The 17561-nt window shown below is 42.1% G+C and overlaps 1 protein-coding gene across 2 annotated transcripts in view; it reads left to right on the top strand.

The window, feature by feature from the left end:
* The first annotated feature begins 202 nt into the window (after positions 1 to 202).
* Positions 203 to 17561, top strand: part of rprd1b (regulation of nuclear pre-mRNA domain containing 1B) — a 32167-nt gene continuing 14808 nt past the window's right edge. The window contains exons 1-5 of one of the 2 annotated variants that reach the window (XM_084334163.1): positions 203 to 911; positions 1970 to 2099; positions 3416 to 3549; positions 4415 to 4450; positions 7731 to 7852. In XM_084334163.1, coding sequence (XP_084190289.1) covers positions 761 to 911; positions 1970 to 2099; positions 3416 to 3549; positions 4415 to 4450; positions 7731 to 7852 — 573 coding nt within the window. In that variant the 5' untranslated portion in view covers positions 203 to 760. The remainder of the gene's footprint in view (positions 912 to 1969; positions 2100 to 3415; positions 3550 to 4414; positions 4451 to 7730; positions 7853 to 17561) is intronic. The other variant, XM_084334164.1, reaches the window with a different exon arrangement.

Raw genomic sequence — 17561 nt, forward strand, 5'->3', positions numbered from 1 at the left:
TAATAATAATAATAATAATAATAATAATAATAATACAACTTTTAAATAGCTGAATAATCTTCATTCAAAACATTTTCAAATTTAAATATGACCGTTGTTACTTTTGTGTTTCTCTAAGCCAGGAGCTTGTATTGTTTTATTTTGGAAATGGCTAACCGGAAGTTGAAACGAGCGCTCTGCGTGCATGGCGAGGAGACCTTCCTCCACCGCTAGGTAATGCTAGGTTAGCCGCGAGGAAATTATGAGTTTCATCGCAAGATTTCTGTTATTTTGTTTGGTCTGACTTCGCATCGAATAGCTCGAGAGATAGCCCAACTCGTGTTTTCGAAAGGCAATTTATTTTGCATTTGGTTTTTACGTTATAGCTTCATTAGAGAAGCCGGATTTGGGCTGGCGATGGCTACCTAGCTTGGGGCTAGCTAACGTTAGCTGGCTACTACATGTAAACAAACAGTGATAGTGGAGGCATTAGTTGGCCAGATAAATAAATAAAGAGGCTACTGGTTTTTGCTTTTTTATAAATTCAGCCAATCTTGGCAGTTGCATGATCTAAATCGAAGAGGGGGGTCTTCGATTGGGTGATTTCAGGTACTTAGTTTTGAGCAGCAGCACGCTGAATACCCTCCAAGGGTAGCTATAGCCAACTTAAAGTTGTTGATGACATTGCTAGTTTCCCTCTGCTGACATTAGTGTCCCAAACGCTCAGTGCAAGTTTTAAGTCGTTTGGGGTCAGGGGGGCACACTTAACACCACCATCACCATGTCATCTTTCTCCGAGTCTGCCCTGGAGAAGAAGCTCTCAGAGCTCAGCAACTCGCAGCAGAGCGTCCAGACCCTCTCCTTGTGGATCATCCACCATCGCAAACATTCGGCTCTAATCGTCAAAGTTTGGCATAGAGAAATGAAGAAAGGTAAGATGTTCTTTGATCCCCCCCCCATGGTTTGATCAAGATGTACTACAGCCTTTACCGTTCCATTCATTCATTCATTCATTCATTCATTCATTCATTCATTCATTCATTCATTCATTCAGAAAACAAACAGAATTATCATATATGTTATGATGAATTGAAAATGGGGGACCCTGATGTAAACAAGACTAAAGTCTTTCTCTGGTCTGCATCCCCTTAACAATTGTATGTATTGAGCTGTACTGTACTGTACCCATTCTGCAATCTGTTAATAACGTTTTCAATCAATCAATCAATCAATCAATCAATTAAAGTTAATTAGTCTCTTACACAGCCCCATTGGTATTCTATTACACAGCCCCATTGGCTATGACAAACCATTTGCAGACATGATCTTTGTCACTAACAACAGGTGATTGTAATAATTAAAAAGCATGTGATTAAATTATAGCTGTGGCATTGCACCATATAATGAGAATACTAATGTCATATGCCCATAAGCACAACATCTTAAATGTGTCGTAGAGACAGTACAGTTGTCAATCAAGAATCAAGAGGTTTATTTGTCATATGTCACATACATATACCAGGGCATACAGTGAAATGCGGGTGGTCATGCCCGCATTGATTGTGCAAAATACAATAATAAAATAGAATAAATTAGGCATCGAAAAAATAAAATAGATAAGACACAAGATATGCATGGTAAAAAAAAAATACATGCTAGGTTCCTGAGAAACTGGTTCTTATATACACTACTATACGATATACAATTTACAATGTTAACTCTTACTGTATCTAAACTATACAGTGCCTCCGTCTTTTAAAGTGTTTATTTTGTTTAAAGTGATTTTTTTTAGCGGTTGCCGCATGAGTGGTGTGTGTGTGTGTGTGTGTTCATGTGTATTTGTGAGTGGAGAGTTCAGTGTAGAGACTAATGTTAAGCACTACTGGATTAGTGCTAGCAGTGATAAAGTGGTATTGGTGCATCCTTAGTCCCTATCCATAGTTTAAGAAGAAAAGCTGGTTTAATATATAGTTGGTGTGTTGTCTTTCAGCCAAAACGACCAGGAGACTGACGTTCCTCTACCTGGCCAATGACGTCATCCAAAACAGCAAGAAGAAAGGACCAGAGTTTGCCAAAGACTTTGAGACTGTCCTAGTTGATGCCTGTTCTCATGTTGCTAGGTAAGAGAAACTGATGTTTTTTCTTTTTCTTTGTATGTATGTGTGGTAGGGGTGGGCGATATGACGATATTAAAATAAATATCAAGATTCAAGATTATATCGGGTACAGTTCATAAACTATACACTTTTTAAATGTATCGTGGACATCGTGATGTTCCTCACAATCCCTCACATCAGTTTATAAGCCGCCGTGGTTGAGATGACTTACTTTGGCGCAGCGCTTGCCTTTACTCTCTCGTCTGTCCCTCTCAAAGAAAGAAAATGCACACAGACTCGCCCCAACTTACGTCATGTACACACACACACTCACGCGCGCACACACCCAGAGAGGCAGTGCTACAGGTTTGTTTGGAGGGAACGGGGATACGAGAGCATGAGAGAAGTGGAGAGAGCTTTGCGAGTTTAAACGTTAGCCCTACGTGTTTTATTCAGAAACGGCAATGGAATAAGGAGGCGCCGAGGCGGATGAATTGGTAGTAGCCTCGCGTTCTAACCGTTAGCATTGCAGCTAGCGTAAATGAGCTAATAAGGCACTGGATTCATACAGTAGCTTGATAGCTATTAGCTAGCGTCAAAATCCTCTGTCACATCAGCTACACTGATGGGGGGGGGGGGTACCGTCTTTATATCTATCTATGGGGGGTACTACCGAGTTGAGTAGGTACCGTGCAGACCGTGGAAAAGCGGCATAAGAGAATACTTCATAATGTTTCATGGAATTAAAAAGTAAATATATATATGATGATGATGCACACACACCTTTACAGTGTTTTGTTTACCAGTAGGATGTTATAACATTGCTGATAATAAAAATCACAAGTCTAAGCTATCAAGTCTCCCGTGATTTTATATTACTATATATTAAAAGTATAGGCGGACCATTCCTCGGTTACAAGATTATTATTTTCTCACAGTAGTGTGTGTGTATTTTTGGCTAAAGTGGATAGAAAACAGTACTGTGCAAAAGTCTTAGGCACCCAAGAGTATTTATATAAATAGTCTTAGATGTTAATAAAATTTTAATCGTCATGTTGGTGTGACTATGCTTCAAAGGGTTAAATCAAGCATTTTTAAGGGCTTTAGAGGAAATGTCAAAATATCGTGATGTACATCGTGTATCGTGACATAGCCAAAAAATATCGTGATATCATTTAGAGGCCATATCGCCCAGCCCTAGGGCATGTATAGTATTTCATTATATCGTCATCATGGACATTGGAAAACGTATAGCTTGTCTGGTGTATCACGATCTATAACTCTGTTCTCATCTTACCCTCCTCTCCCCCTCCTCTGTACTGTTGCCTTGCCTCCTCCAGTGATGCGGATGATGGCTGTAAGAAGCACATGGAGAGGTTGCTTACCATCTGGAAGGAAAGGGGCCTCTACAGAGGTGACTTCATCCAGCAGCTCAAACTGGCCATCGAAGGCTCCAACAGCCCTCTCCCTACACGTATGTCTACCTTCTTTAAAGACGGCATCAAGCGTCTCCTACTGGTTGGTCTGGGTGCCTGTTGGTCTTGGGGAGGTGGTGGGGATCTGGAAACAGTAGATGCAACGTGTCCTAATCAATTGACATTCAGCAGCCATCATCATGGAGATAATGTCATTAAAACTTTATAATTGTGCCTTTATATTGTAGACAATGATTTTATTTGTTCAAGTTTGCCTGAACTTAATATGTAAGAACTGTATTTGGTATTCTGAATGGCTAATATAAAACATTAAATTACGCAATATCTGTTTTGTAGAAAGAAATCCAGAAAGCCAATTACAATCAGAAACACAAGAGAGAAACACACCTACTGGATATTAATATATTTATTAGTTTGAGCTAAGTTAGCATAGCTTAGCTAACATTAAAACATTTGCTGGTTACAACTTATTTGTTTAGCTAACAGATCAATGCTGTTGAGAGCTAGCAATCCGCAATAACATTTGACTCAGCTGGTCCAATAACGGTAAAGTTACCTAGTTCACTAACCTTTTGTAGTTGTAGTTCAGTGGTCACCAACCTTTTTAAGCCCAAGATCACTTTAATCTTTTTTGGTGAAGGCAAGATCTACCTATTGAAGCGTTGAGAGAAAAAGACAGCCAAGATTGTACTTTAAACTAAATGACTTTTATTTGCCTGTATTCTAATTACATGCAATGCTTTGGTCCAACATTAAAACGTCAAAGTAGAACTGTAATATGTACTTTCTCAGTCAGTGCTAAGTGCAGTCATCTTATGCAGCATCACTTTTCACATCAAAACAAAAGTAGAACTGTAAGGGAAATATCTAAAAAATATATATATATCTTTTTTTCTTTTTCAGGGAAAGATCTACAGGGAAAGTCTCAAAGATCGACAGGTTGGTGACCACTGTTGTAGTTGATCCATATGTAAAAAAATATATATATAAAAAAAAAATCCCATCTACTCCATACCGACATGTGGAAAGTGATACCAGCCTCCCTGGGTCCTTTTGGTACAGCAATTAGCTGCTGCACAGCCGACAACCATAGTTGCTTGCGTATCTATTGTAAACAATACCCAGGCAAAAAGGTTAGAGACCCAGGTAAGATACCTGACCGTTATCCCACGATTTATAACGCAATGTTGCATCTACTGTTTAATCTATGGGAGAGATGGCGTGAACCTCTGCACGCTTTAGAATCAGATTTAGCTTCATTGTCATATCCCTATTCTGTTACAGCATAGAGGAGTGGAATATAACGCTGAACAATAATTTTCGCCATCAGCAGACGATTGGAGCATAGGGAGTCCAGGCTGGTAATCCTTTACTCGCCGTGTAAAAAAAATGCTCGCCTGACATATCGTCATGTAACTCGAGAACCGAGGCACAAATTTGGTCGAGTGAGGTGGCGTTCGAACGGCAACAAATGGATCTTTAATTAGGTCATTTATCTGTTCTGCGAAAAGTGCAGTGACTTTGTGCGTTCCGCCGGTGGGCACGCCGGGACGTTAAGAGGTTAACATAAAGTAGGACAAATAGTGTAAAGATTTAACCATGAGCATATCAATGATAATTGACTAATTTACAATACAGTAATCACAATGTAGTCATCACACTGTGGGTGTGGTGGTGCAAAGTGGCAGTAGAATCGGTGATAAAGTACCTTTGGGCTTCTACATAACAAACACTGCATGGGTGTAGTGAGTACAAATCAGTACTGTGTGCAATATCATTAGCAGATACTGTGTTACTCTGGTCACAGGCTGGTAGCCTAACGCTAGTGTTATTTGTTCATGAGTCTGACTGCCTGGTGGAAAAATTGTCCCGGAGGCTGCGGTACCATTTGCTGGACGGCAACAGCTGAAACAGTTTGTGGTTGGGGTGGCTGGGGTCCTTAGTTATCCTGCAGGCTTTGCTGACACACTGTCCGTTGTATATATCCTGGATGGAGTGGAGCTCACAACCACAGATGTTCTGGGCTGTTCACACGACCCTCTGTAGCGCTTTGCGATCAAGGGCAGAACATACCAGGCAATGATGCATCCAATCAGGATGCTCTTGGTTGTGTCTCTGTAGAAGGGGCCACCTTGCCACATTTCTTCAGGTGTTTGAGAAAAAAAAGAGGCATTGTTGTACCTTCTTCACCACCTGCCCAGTGTGCATGTCCTAGGTAAGGTCCTCAGTGACGTGAAAACCAAGGAACTTGAAGCTGCTGACTGAGGTAGAGCAGTCGTCTGGTAATCGGAAGGTTCCCGGTTTGATTCCGGCAGCCATGTCAAAGTGTCTTTGAGCAAGACATTTAACTCCTAACTGCTCCTGATGAGCAGGGTTGGCCTTGCATCATGGTTGCCTCCACCGTTGGTGTGTGAATGTGAGGCACAAGTAGTGAGGCGCTGTGAGGAACTGTGACGGTATACAGTTGGGCCCATAAATATTTGGACTTTGACACAATCTTAAACATTTTGGCTCTGTACACCACCACAATGGACTTGAAATGAAACAATCAAGATGTGCTTTAAGTGCAGAATTTTAGCTTTAATTTGAGGATATTTACATCGGTGTAGAGTGTAGACAATTTCTACATGTGCACCCCCATGTTTAAGGGACCAAAAGTAATTGGACAATAGACCTATCTCAAACCCTTCCCTCTTTTCTTGATCCTCCAATCACAACTGTCGCTTACCTCGGACAAAAGTTTGTCCGAGGTAAGCGACAGTTGTGATTGGAGGATCAAGAAAAGAGGGCAGGGTTTGAGATAGGTCCATTGGCTACTCGGCTGTCCCATGGCCAGGGGTGTGTTATTTCCTCTACAAGGAGCAGATAAAAGGAGTTCATTTCAACTGTGGTATTTGTATTTGGAATATGTTGCTGTCAACTGTCAATATGAGGTCCAAAGAGCTGTCACTATCGGTGAAGCAAGCCATCATTAGGCTGAAAAACCAAAACGGACCCATCAGAGAGATGGCAAAAACATTAAGGTGTGGTCAAATCAACTGTTTGGTACATTCTTAAAAAGAAAGAACCCATTGGTGGGCTCACAACACCCGGAAGACCATGGAAAACAACTGTGGTGGATGACATTATTTTCCTAGTGGAAAAAATAAACCTTCACAATCACAACAGTTGGCCAGATCAAGAACACTCTCCATGAGGTAGGCGTATCTGTGTCAAGATCAACGATCAAGAGAAGACTTCACCGGAGTGAATACAGAGGGTTCACCACAGATTACAATAAATCATTGGTGAGCCTCAAAAACAGGAAGAACTGATTAGAGTTAGTTACATCTAAAAAAGCCTGTACAGTTCTGGAACAACATCCTATGGACAGATGAGACAAAGATCAACTTGTACCATAATGATGGGAAGAGAAGAGTATGGAGAAGGAAATTAACTGACAAAAGCAGCAGGATGAATTCAGAAGTGTTTCTGGCTATATTATCTACTCATATTCAGCCAAATGCTTCGGAACTCATTGGACGGCGCTTCACAGTGCAGATGGACAATGACCCGAAGCATACTGTGAAAGCAACCAAAGAGTTTTTTAAGGCAAAGAAGTGGAATGTTATGCAATGGCCAAGTCAATCACCTGACCTGAATCCAATTGAGCATGCATTTCACTTGCTGAAGACAAAACTGAAGGGAAAATGCCCCAAGTTGCAGTAGAGGCCGGGCAAGTCATCACCGGGGATGAAACCCAGTGTCTAGTGATGTCTATGGGTTCCAGACTTCAGGCTGCAAGGATTTGCAACCAAGTATTAAAAATGACAAATTAAAGCTGAAAGTCTGCACTTAAAGCACATCTTGATAATTTTATTTCAAGTCCATTGTGGTGGTGTACAGAGCCAAATTAATAAATTGTGTCGGTGTGCAATTATATATGGACCACCTAACTGTATATGGCATGGCACTGTTTTTCTCTCATTGTTATATTGTTAAGAAAAAGCATGTGATGATCAGACATAAAGTACACCAACGCGTTCTGTGACTTGAGAGCTCAGCCGCATTTATTTCTTCCTCATTCCTTGCAAATGTTGTCTGGGGCATGCCGTGCGTAACAACTTTATTCAATAAAATATCGTCGATTCCCTCCCTGCTACATGAAAGGGCTTAATGTTTTGTTGTGTTTTTGAATCCCATTCATCTCTAATGGAGAAAAATATCCTTGTCTGAACAGAGGAGAAGGTGGCGGTGAAAAGGACCTATCAGAAGATCCAGGTGGAGGAGGAAGAGGATGAGGATGATGACTACAGAAGCCACACCTCCCCCCGGGGGACAGACGCCACGGCATCGCTGCTGGTAAGAGACCATCAATTGCCAAGTAAACACACACACATTAACACTCATAACACACAAACACACACACGCATTAACACTCAATGCACACACATTAACACTCATAACACACACTCGCATACACATTAACACTCATAACACACACACTCATAACACACGCATTAACACTCATGACACACATTAACACTCATGACACACAAACACACACACCCATTAACACACACACACTTGCACACACACATTAACACTCATAACACAAACACACGTGCATACACATTAACACTCAACGCACACACATTAACACTCATAACACACACTCACATACACATTAACACTCATAACACACACACTCACATTAACACTCATAACACACACACTACACTCATAACACACGCATTAACACTCATGACACACATTAACACTTATGACACACAAACGCACACACCCATTAACACACACACACACTTGCACACACACATTAACACTCATAACACACAAACACGTGCATACACGTTAACACACAAACACACACGCATTAACTCATTGACCGCCATGCATTAGCCTCATCCTGTAGTAGCTACCGCCAGCGCTGTAAACGGTGGGAGTCGCTCACCTTGTTTGCAGGGCTATAACTATTTAAATATTATAGCTATAATATGTAATACTATGGCCCATTTGACATTGAGTATCTATTAGTGTTGTCAAAAATATAGAAAAATCGATACATATCGATTCTGAATATTTAAAACGGTTTCGATGCTAATTTCCCGAAATATCGATATTTAATTATTCATTTTTTTTCTTTTTTTTAAGGAAGTCACATTGAAAAAAAAGGAAGTCGCATTGTTCATTTCAATACCTGTAATAGTACAGTAGTTCACACACACACACACACGTGCATTCAGTTAAGTTGGAATATGACTGTAATACAAACAGTTCAGTTAGTCAGGTACATGCAACACAGATTACAGTGTTTACATCTGTCTGCTTGAGAAAATACCATGTTCTGCAATAAAAATGATTGAAGTGAGATGAACACTTATTTTTAAATGTGTGATCTAAAGATAAACAAAGGGTTTTAAAAGTGTTATATTTATCTTCTCTTATAGTACCAGAGAGAAGCTGAGGAGAATCAACCAGCAACAAAAGCAAAATTCGTTAAAAAAAATATATATATTTTATTTTTAGGTATAGAAAATATCGATAATATCGATACTTTTCAAGGTATCGTATCGAAGTCGAAATTCCAGTATTGTGACAACACTAGTATCTATCGTTCAAGATGTGAAAGGAATATTTTTTCCATCCATACATTCTCGTTTTATACCGTGGTGAATATAAGTATAGTTTTAGAGTGGTCTAGGGTAATTCCTGGGAGGCTAGTAATAGGCTGCAACGCATATTATACTTAATCCATTGGCATTTCGGCCCTATACACGCTCCAATAAAAAATTCAAATGCATATGATATATATATATATATATTTTTTTTTTAATCCACTTTTTCTCCCATTTTCTATATTTTCTCCCATCCCAATTTCGTATCATCCAATTCAACCCTCCCCTGTCACGAACGCTGTTTCTTGCCTCCCACAAGCCGGCTGCAATGTGGACTAAGTCATACATAGCACAAGTCCCCTCCGATACTTGAGGTAACAGCAGTCGCATCTTTTCACCTGCGCAGCTCGATCTCTCAGTGGCGAGGAGTAACGCGTGGGAGGCTCACGCTGCCCCCGACACTTCCTGATTCCACTGCGCAGGCGCACCAACCGACCTGTAGGAGTCGCTGTCCACAACGCCCGATCCCCACCCATCAGTTTCCCACCCCCTAATACGGCCAATGTGTATTAGTACGGACGACCAGCTAAACTGAAAGCAAATGTGGAGCGCTGGGCTCGAACAGGCGAGCCCAGCGTCTCCAGATTTCGTGGCGAGCGCCTTGCCCACTACGCCACGTAGCCGCCCATATGATCGGTATATTATGTTCCATCATGCATGCATGAAAGGGGGGGGGGTCGTTTCTGATTAATTGATCGTCAATAACGGCATTCGTTAGTACAACAGCATACCCTGATCAGGGCGATGGCTATGAAAACAATGGACAACCAAGCTGAAATTGACGTTAAATTGCTCTTACCTCAGTTACCTGTGGCCGATGAGACTCCAAAAAGAATATTCCAATTATTTGATTGCCATCTGCAAGATCGTATGTCCATTTGGCCCACGCCATAAACCCCCAACAGCATAATGAATCTGGCGTCCCGAAGGCGATTCAATGCGATCAGGTGAATATCTTGGTCCACGTTACAAGAAAACTCCGCCCGGATGACTTTCAATGACGCACAGCTAGGGATGGGAATTGATTTCGATATATCGATGCGATTCCATTATCGATTCCATTATCGATCCGATTCTTTATCGATTCCCTTATCGATCCCTGATACATTTATAATTTAAATAAATTGGAAATGCAACAGAACTAAGCTGGTTAGAATAACAACATGCAACTTCACATTTCTGATTGTCATTTATTGTTGAGCCCCCCATGTCAGAAAAATACAAAAACTGTAATAATTTTTTTTAACTATACACTTAAATAAAATAACGTATTTGAGATTCTCTTAAACTAATTTAATCTATTGAACTGTAGTTGCATTCAACAGGTCGTTATTCCTCTGACTCCTCTTAGTCCTCTGTCATCTGGTCTTTCAGAAGACCAGCGCACGCACACACACACACACACGCACACACACACACACACACACTCCGGAGAGACGGCTCCCTCCCCGCTCGCCCCCACCCTTTCTAGCTCATATCAGCTGTTCTCTCTGTGTGTATGAGCAATTGAGTATGGTTAGCTAGTGTTAGCTCTGCGGCTAACGTTCATTTACCCCGAATTAAATTAATGACTAGGTTGCAAAGCATTGGAGTCGTTTTCACTGCACATAGAAACAGTCAAACAGCGGGAGCATTTCGGGAGCATATGCGACCAAAACCCAGGCGGGAACCGGTTTTCGATTCCCATCCTTACGCACAGCCACATACTTCCTTCAGAAAGTAAGTGCGACATCGGCCGCATACCACCAGGCGGCGGTATCGGACCGTTGCGATCTCAGACACATCGCCACACAGTACCACAGCCTTCCAGGATGAATTATGAATGGAAATAGCGAATAAAAGAAATAACGATCATAATAACGAGTATACTCATTGTTGGCAGCCATTGAGTTAACACTCATAACACACAAACACGCATTAACACTCATAACACACAAACACACACACGCATTAACACAACTCACATACCCATTAACACTAACACACACACACACACACACACACACACACACACACACACACACACACTCATAACACACACATACACATTAACACATTCCCTGCCACGCTTCTATCCATCAATGTATGATCACTGCCACCAGTCTAAGCCTATGGAGATGTTCACCTTCTTTGCAGGGCTATAACTTTTTAAATTGTATTGCTAAATTGACATTACTATGGCCCATTCAACATCGATTATCTATCGTTCAGGATGTAGGAACGTTATACTTTTTCATTCATAGATTCATACGAAAATACCGTCTAGAATATAAATGTTTTTATCGTTTTCTGCAGTAATTCCTAGAACGTGAGGTATAGGCATAAACGCATATATAGATTATCAATTGCCGTTTGTTGCCGATACACGTTATATAAAAAATGTCAACTGTACGATCCTAAACGTTATGACTGATCATGCGCGGATGAACGGGGGGGGGGGGGGGTCTTTTATAATTCCGTGATCGTCAGTAAATGCTTTATGTAGTATGGGTGATATATTGATCAGAGCAGTTTGCATGAATAATAATAAACACTCACGCTGAAAATGACGTCAGCGTCCTCTTACCGTTCGCCGATGAGACTGGAGGAAAAAGATCCCACTTATTTGACAGTGATCTACTCGATCCATTTCCGGTTTGTATAATGATAATAAACGCCCAAATCATATCGATTATTGAGTTATGGCAGCGATCCATATACACGATGTGTGTCTAGAGTCCCGCAACAATATGTGAGTGCCGGACGCATTTGCCCGGTGCACCGAGATCACCAGAGATCCATTTCCGGTTGTAACTCGCCGATCATCCACCAGGTGGCAGTATTGAAGCGTTGCAGAGTTGTGCAGGCTCCCACTGTATCAGACCAGGCTCTGTGAGGGCATTCTGAATACCATGGCGAAAAAATGAAATATGATCTCAATAACGTCGTACGCCGTGGAATGGCAGAATTAGCATGACCTTGAAACACGTTGTACGACGTTTATGGCGCAGGATGTGTTAACACTCGTAACACACACACACTACACTCATAACACACACACACACACACACACACCACACACACACACACACACACACACACACACACACACACACACACACACACACACACACACACACACACACACACATTCCCTGCCACTGGTTATATCCATCAATATAGCCAGCCTGCCACCACTCTAAGCCTATGGAGATGTTCACCTTCTTTGCAGGGCTATAACTTTTTAAATTGTATTGCTAAATTGACATTACTATGGCCCATTCAACATCGATTATCTATCGTTCAGGATGTAGGAATGTACTGCTAGGTATGTACTTTAATTACTGGCCAGACAGTACATCTAATATATGGCAGACACTCATAATAACACGGCACTGACAAAGAAATATCATTTGAGGGTATTTATTATTATGCAGTAATTGTTACAGATATGAGAATTAGGGTCGCGCTTGTATGGCGAAGAATAGGCATAAAGTCAGTCAGTAGCATAAGTCAATGGGAATAGAGTACTTCCTACGATGGGGTACTAGGCTAACGCCGCCTGGCGTAGAATGGCAATTATAGAGGGCAACGCTGGTACCGCTTGGAGACAATGGGTTCCTCCCAGAGTTGTAAGTTCTGGAGGAGAGAGGAATGTTCGGATACTCAGTCTGATCAATTGAAGAAGAAGGGGATTCACGTGCAGAAGCCAGTCCTTGTAATCCAAAGCTCAGCATCAAAAGCAATAACTGTAATCCAATTGCCCAATAGCAATGATAATAGCCAGCTAGCCTCGGTCCATGAGGCCAGCCCGAATGTAAATCCTCACGATGTTAAATCCAAACGACAGTGGAGATTAACGATGCTCTTCTCCGGGTAATACGTTCCACAATCAATATAATCCAACCAATACTGGTTCTGCAATCGCCGCCGTCGGTTCTCCTGTGCACATGTCCAGTAGGTTCTCCGACTAGGCCTCCTCGTGTGCTGGTACCAATGTATTTAGTCCACGCGCACTGGCTAAGGTCCACTAGCTAAACGAACGAACTGCTGGGTAATGCTACACACGAACGAACTGCTGTTGGCACGATACACAATAATTAACGACTCTTTACTTCACATTAAGCTAAGTCGAACTTGACGTTACTGCATTAAATCTGACACTTTTACTATTCACTACGCACGTGGTTCTCAACGCTCTGTTAGACGCACTGCTTCTCACTTCACTGTTACTGAACTTGATGAACCGCTACTGTTTGCACCTGCCGCAGTATATATACTTAAGTGGCTATCTAGTGCCGAACCTCAGTTCTCGTCTCGAATCAATACGCTGTCTCCGGGCATGTTACGACATGCCCGGACTCGCCTTTGAACCTGACTTTGGGGGCTTGCGGTCTGGCGCCGATGGCGTTATCCAATAAGGAAAGCGAATATTACTATGATTCGAACGCAGGCTTAAAGGGATATACCGTGTATATATAAATAATATACAATGTATATAAAACAATAAATGTAGATTCTCAGCTTTAATCTGGCCCTTCACAACAATAGGCATAAACGCATATATAGATTATCAATTGCTGTTTATTCCCGATACACGCTATATTAAAAAATTCAACTGTATATGATCCTATACGTTATGCGTCATCATGCGCGGATGAAAGGGGGGGGGGGTCGTTTATAATTCCGTGATCGTCAGTAAATGCTTTATGTACCGTAGTATGGGTGATATATTGATCAGATCGGTTTGCAGTGAAATGAATGAACAATTGGGCTGAAAATAGCGCCAGCGTCCTCTTACCGTGCGTCAATGAGACTGGCGGTGAAAGATCCCAGATATAGGACGTCGATCGCCTAGGTCCATTTCCGGTTTGTATGTCGCAATAAAAGCCGAAATCATATCGATTATTAAGTTTATAAAGCGATCCATTATGTGCATAGTGTCTGTCGGGAGCCTTGCGACAATATCTGACGGCCGGATGAATTTAATCGACGCACAGCAGCCATATCCTGTTTACCAGTGTAACTCGCCCGACCATCCACCAGGCGGCGGTATTGAGCCGTCGTTGTATTGAGCCGTAGGGTCCAGCATCAGCGCCGGAGGTGTATATATGAATTATGAATGCCATGGCGAAAAAATTCAATATTGATCTCAATATCGCTGTACAGCGTGGCCTGGCGGCGTCAACACTTCAGGCAACCAACTTGCGTTCAGCGTTTCTCTGATTGGCCACGACGCCCATGTGACCGCGGCAGAGCGAGAGAGTGGCAGAGCGGAAATAGGCTGCATTCTATTGCCATGCTCTGCGACAAACTCTAACCTTAACCAACTCCGAAAGAATGCCTAAACTTAACCCTAACCTTAACCAACTCCGAAAGAATGCCTAAACTTAAGTTTAGGCATTCTTTCGGAGTTGGTTAAGGTTAGAGTTTGTCTTAGAGTCTAAGACAAACTCTAACCTTAACCAACTCCGAAAGAATGCCTAAACTTAACCCTAACCATAACCAACTCCGAAAGAATGCCTAAACTTAACCGGCGAAAGAAAGACGTTTATATAGAGAGGCGAATTTAAAAAGTAAGTGATTCGAACTTGTCACCAACTGGACCGCAGGCTCCACAGCAAGGCGGCGAACGAGTTGAGCTAACCGTTGATGTTAAAACAGGGGGGATTGCGTGCAGCAACCTGCGCGCCGCCTGCCGCTCCGCTCTGGCGTTGCCGCGGGGGCGTGCTAGGCGCAAGATGGTTGCCTTACAGGGCTCTACAGTGCGACCATATTGCTCGCATATGCCCCTAAAAATATGTGTGTGCGAACCTGAAAAATCAATTACTCGCACGGCGTGCGACTGCAGATTACAGCCTCATTTGTTCTTTTTTTTCTCCGCTGCGAGAATCGTTACAAAACTACAAGTCCCACAGTTCACAGCCGCATAAACGTTCCAATCACAGTAGAGTTTCCTGTGGTCACGCGACTGGAAACTGAAAGTAATGATCAGCGTCTGTCTGAGTCAGACAATACAGCCATGTCGAAGCCCATTCATTTTTATTTTGTGCGAAAGATTCCGGAGAATGAGAAGTCGGGCGAGGCAGCTCATGTTACAGAGGTGATAGTTAACGTTAACGTTAACCAAGATACTGACGCTAGCCAGCATGCTAGCAAAGTTGGCCAAGCTAGCGAGGCTACACCCACTACTACCCCCACTGTAGCACCCAATGTACCCACTAATGTACCCACTGTAGCTAGCGAAGCTACACCCACTGGAGCCGGAGGGAAGACATACAAATTTAACGTGAATTGGCTAAACATTTTCCCATGGCTAGAGTTCGAAAACAATGTCATGTTTTGTAAATATTGCAAAGTAGGATCGATGCATTGCGATGCATTGTTACACCCCCTACACCAAAGTAACTGGCCCACTGTGTATGTGTGTACAGCTAACTTGGCTAGCGTTATCAACCGCAGAGGTGGGCAATAGGGTCCAGCTGCAGCGCCGGACGGCCTGAGTGCAAGCAGCAGAGGTGGGCAATAGGGTCCAGCTGCAGCGCCGGACGGCCAGAGTGCAAGCGGTGTGACTGGATTGGCAGAATCTACTGTCAATCAATGGTCTACCTGACACGCAAACTCATAAACAATGTTTCTGTACTGGAGGTGTACAGTATTTCAATAGGCAACCCTGAAAGGATTATTTTTCTAGAAGAGCAACACTAGCTCCCCCCTCTACTGATGGCCCTGGTGGTAATGCCAGTGTCTCCTTTTTGTTCAATGTCACTGCCTTTCTTATTAGGCCTAGTTGTTGGCTACAACTTTGCCACAGTAGACATTAATCACTTAATTAATAGTTAAAATGTCTGTGTCCCATTCCCGTTTGCACACGCAGATGATACACACACACGCACACAGTGGGCCAGTGACTTTGGTGGTATGTGCTATTGCACAGATGTGTGTCCCGTTCCCGTTTGCACATGCACACACAGTACAAATATACATTTATTTAAAAAAATAATAATAAACTCTGTTACTTGAAATATTTTCACTGTGCTCCTAAATATTTTTGGGTGCTCCTAAATTTCTTTGTGTGCTCCTAAATTTTTTCATTCAGGAGCACCTGTGCCCCTAGTGAAAACGGTTAGCGTAGAGCCCTGCCTTAAGTAATGAAGCGGCCTGGCGGTCAAAGCATGGCGGGCAACAACGTTTTAAAGCGTTTCCGGCGGTGGATGTGTTAAAACTCATAAAACACACACACACATTAACACTCATAAAACACACACATTAACACTCATAAAACACACACACAGTAACACTCATGACACGCAAACATTAACACTCAGAACACACACATTAACACATCCGGTGCCGTTAACGTATAACTACGTTTCTGTCGCCCGATCGTTGAGTGCCGGAAATGTAGATCTACGTTTTTATCACGGTATTGTGGCGCGCCGGTCTAAAGAACATTGCATGCGTGCACGAGGAAGGATAATAATTATGATCTAGCATTGATTTCAGGAAGATCCGATAATCAGGTGAAAAATGACAACGTGTTTATTGAATTACACAAAAACGCAGTTTTCGCGTCTTTTCCCTGGAATGACTCAGAAGCACCCAAACTATATTCATATTCAAAACGGTGTAAAACGGAAATGTACGGATGAAAAAAGAATCCGTTTTTTGCACGTTGACCAGAAGCAAGTCACTGAGACTCGACAGCGTTATTAGACCCATAGCTATACTATAAAATATAGGTTTAGCTCTACAAACTACAACTACTTTTACATGGGTTTAATGTACGGCAAGGAAGGGGTCACTTCCCGGAAGGGGCGTGGCACTCAATGTGTTAAAACACACACACACACACACGCACACACGCACACACACACATACATACATACGGTACACACTAACACTCATAACACATTAACACTTATAACACATACACATTAACCTCTTAACATGAGCCCAGAAAAGCTGCCATTTATTTAACTTTTACTTGAGGACTGCATACCGGTACTTCTTTTGCAAAGCTTATCTTTATGCTTATAGCACATGCATAAGCCTGGTATCTTTTGAAAGATAACATTCTGAAGTTTCTTACACAATAAAGAAAAATCACTTTTAGTGCTAATGAAATAGAGTAATATAGGGCTGAACTTGAGTTGAACTTGAACTTGTGTACTCACATTTTTCTGTAGTGGTTGCAATATAAAAAAAAATTGCCCGAAGTCTTAAGTAGTACAGGTCCAAATTTTATAAAAATCTGTTCAGAAATTTGTCTTCTAGAGAGATCCGGGTAAACCGTGTGCCAAGAAAAAAGCTCTCCATTTCCTCATCCAAACCAATTCATTCGGAATTTTTTTCACTTCTGGTTTTCGCTTGTCACCTTTCAACTAGATCCCTTA

The sequence above is a fragment of the Notolepis coatsorum genome (assembly GCF_963971535.1).
Source record: "Notolepis coatsorum genome assembly, chromosome: 17".
Classification (NCBI taxonomy): domain Eukaryota; kingdom Metazoa; phylum Chordata; class Actinopteri; order Aulopiformes; family Paralepididae; genus Notolepis; species Notolepis coatsorum.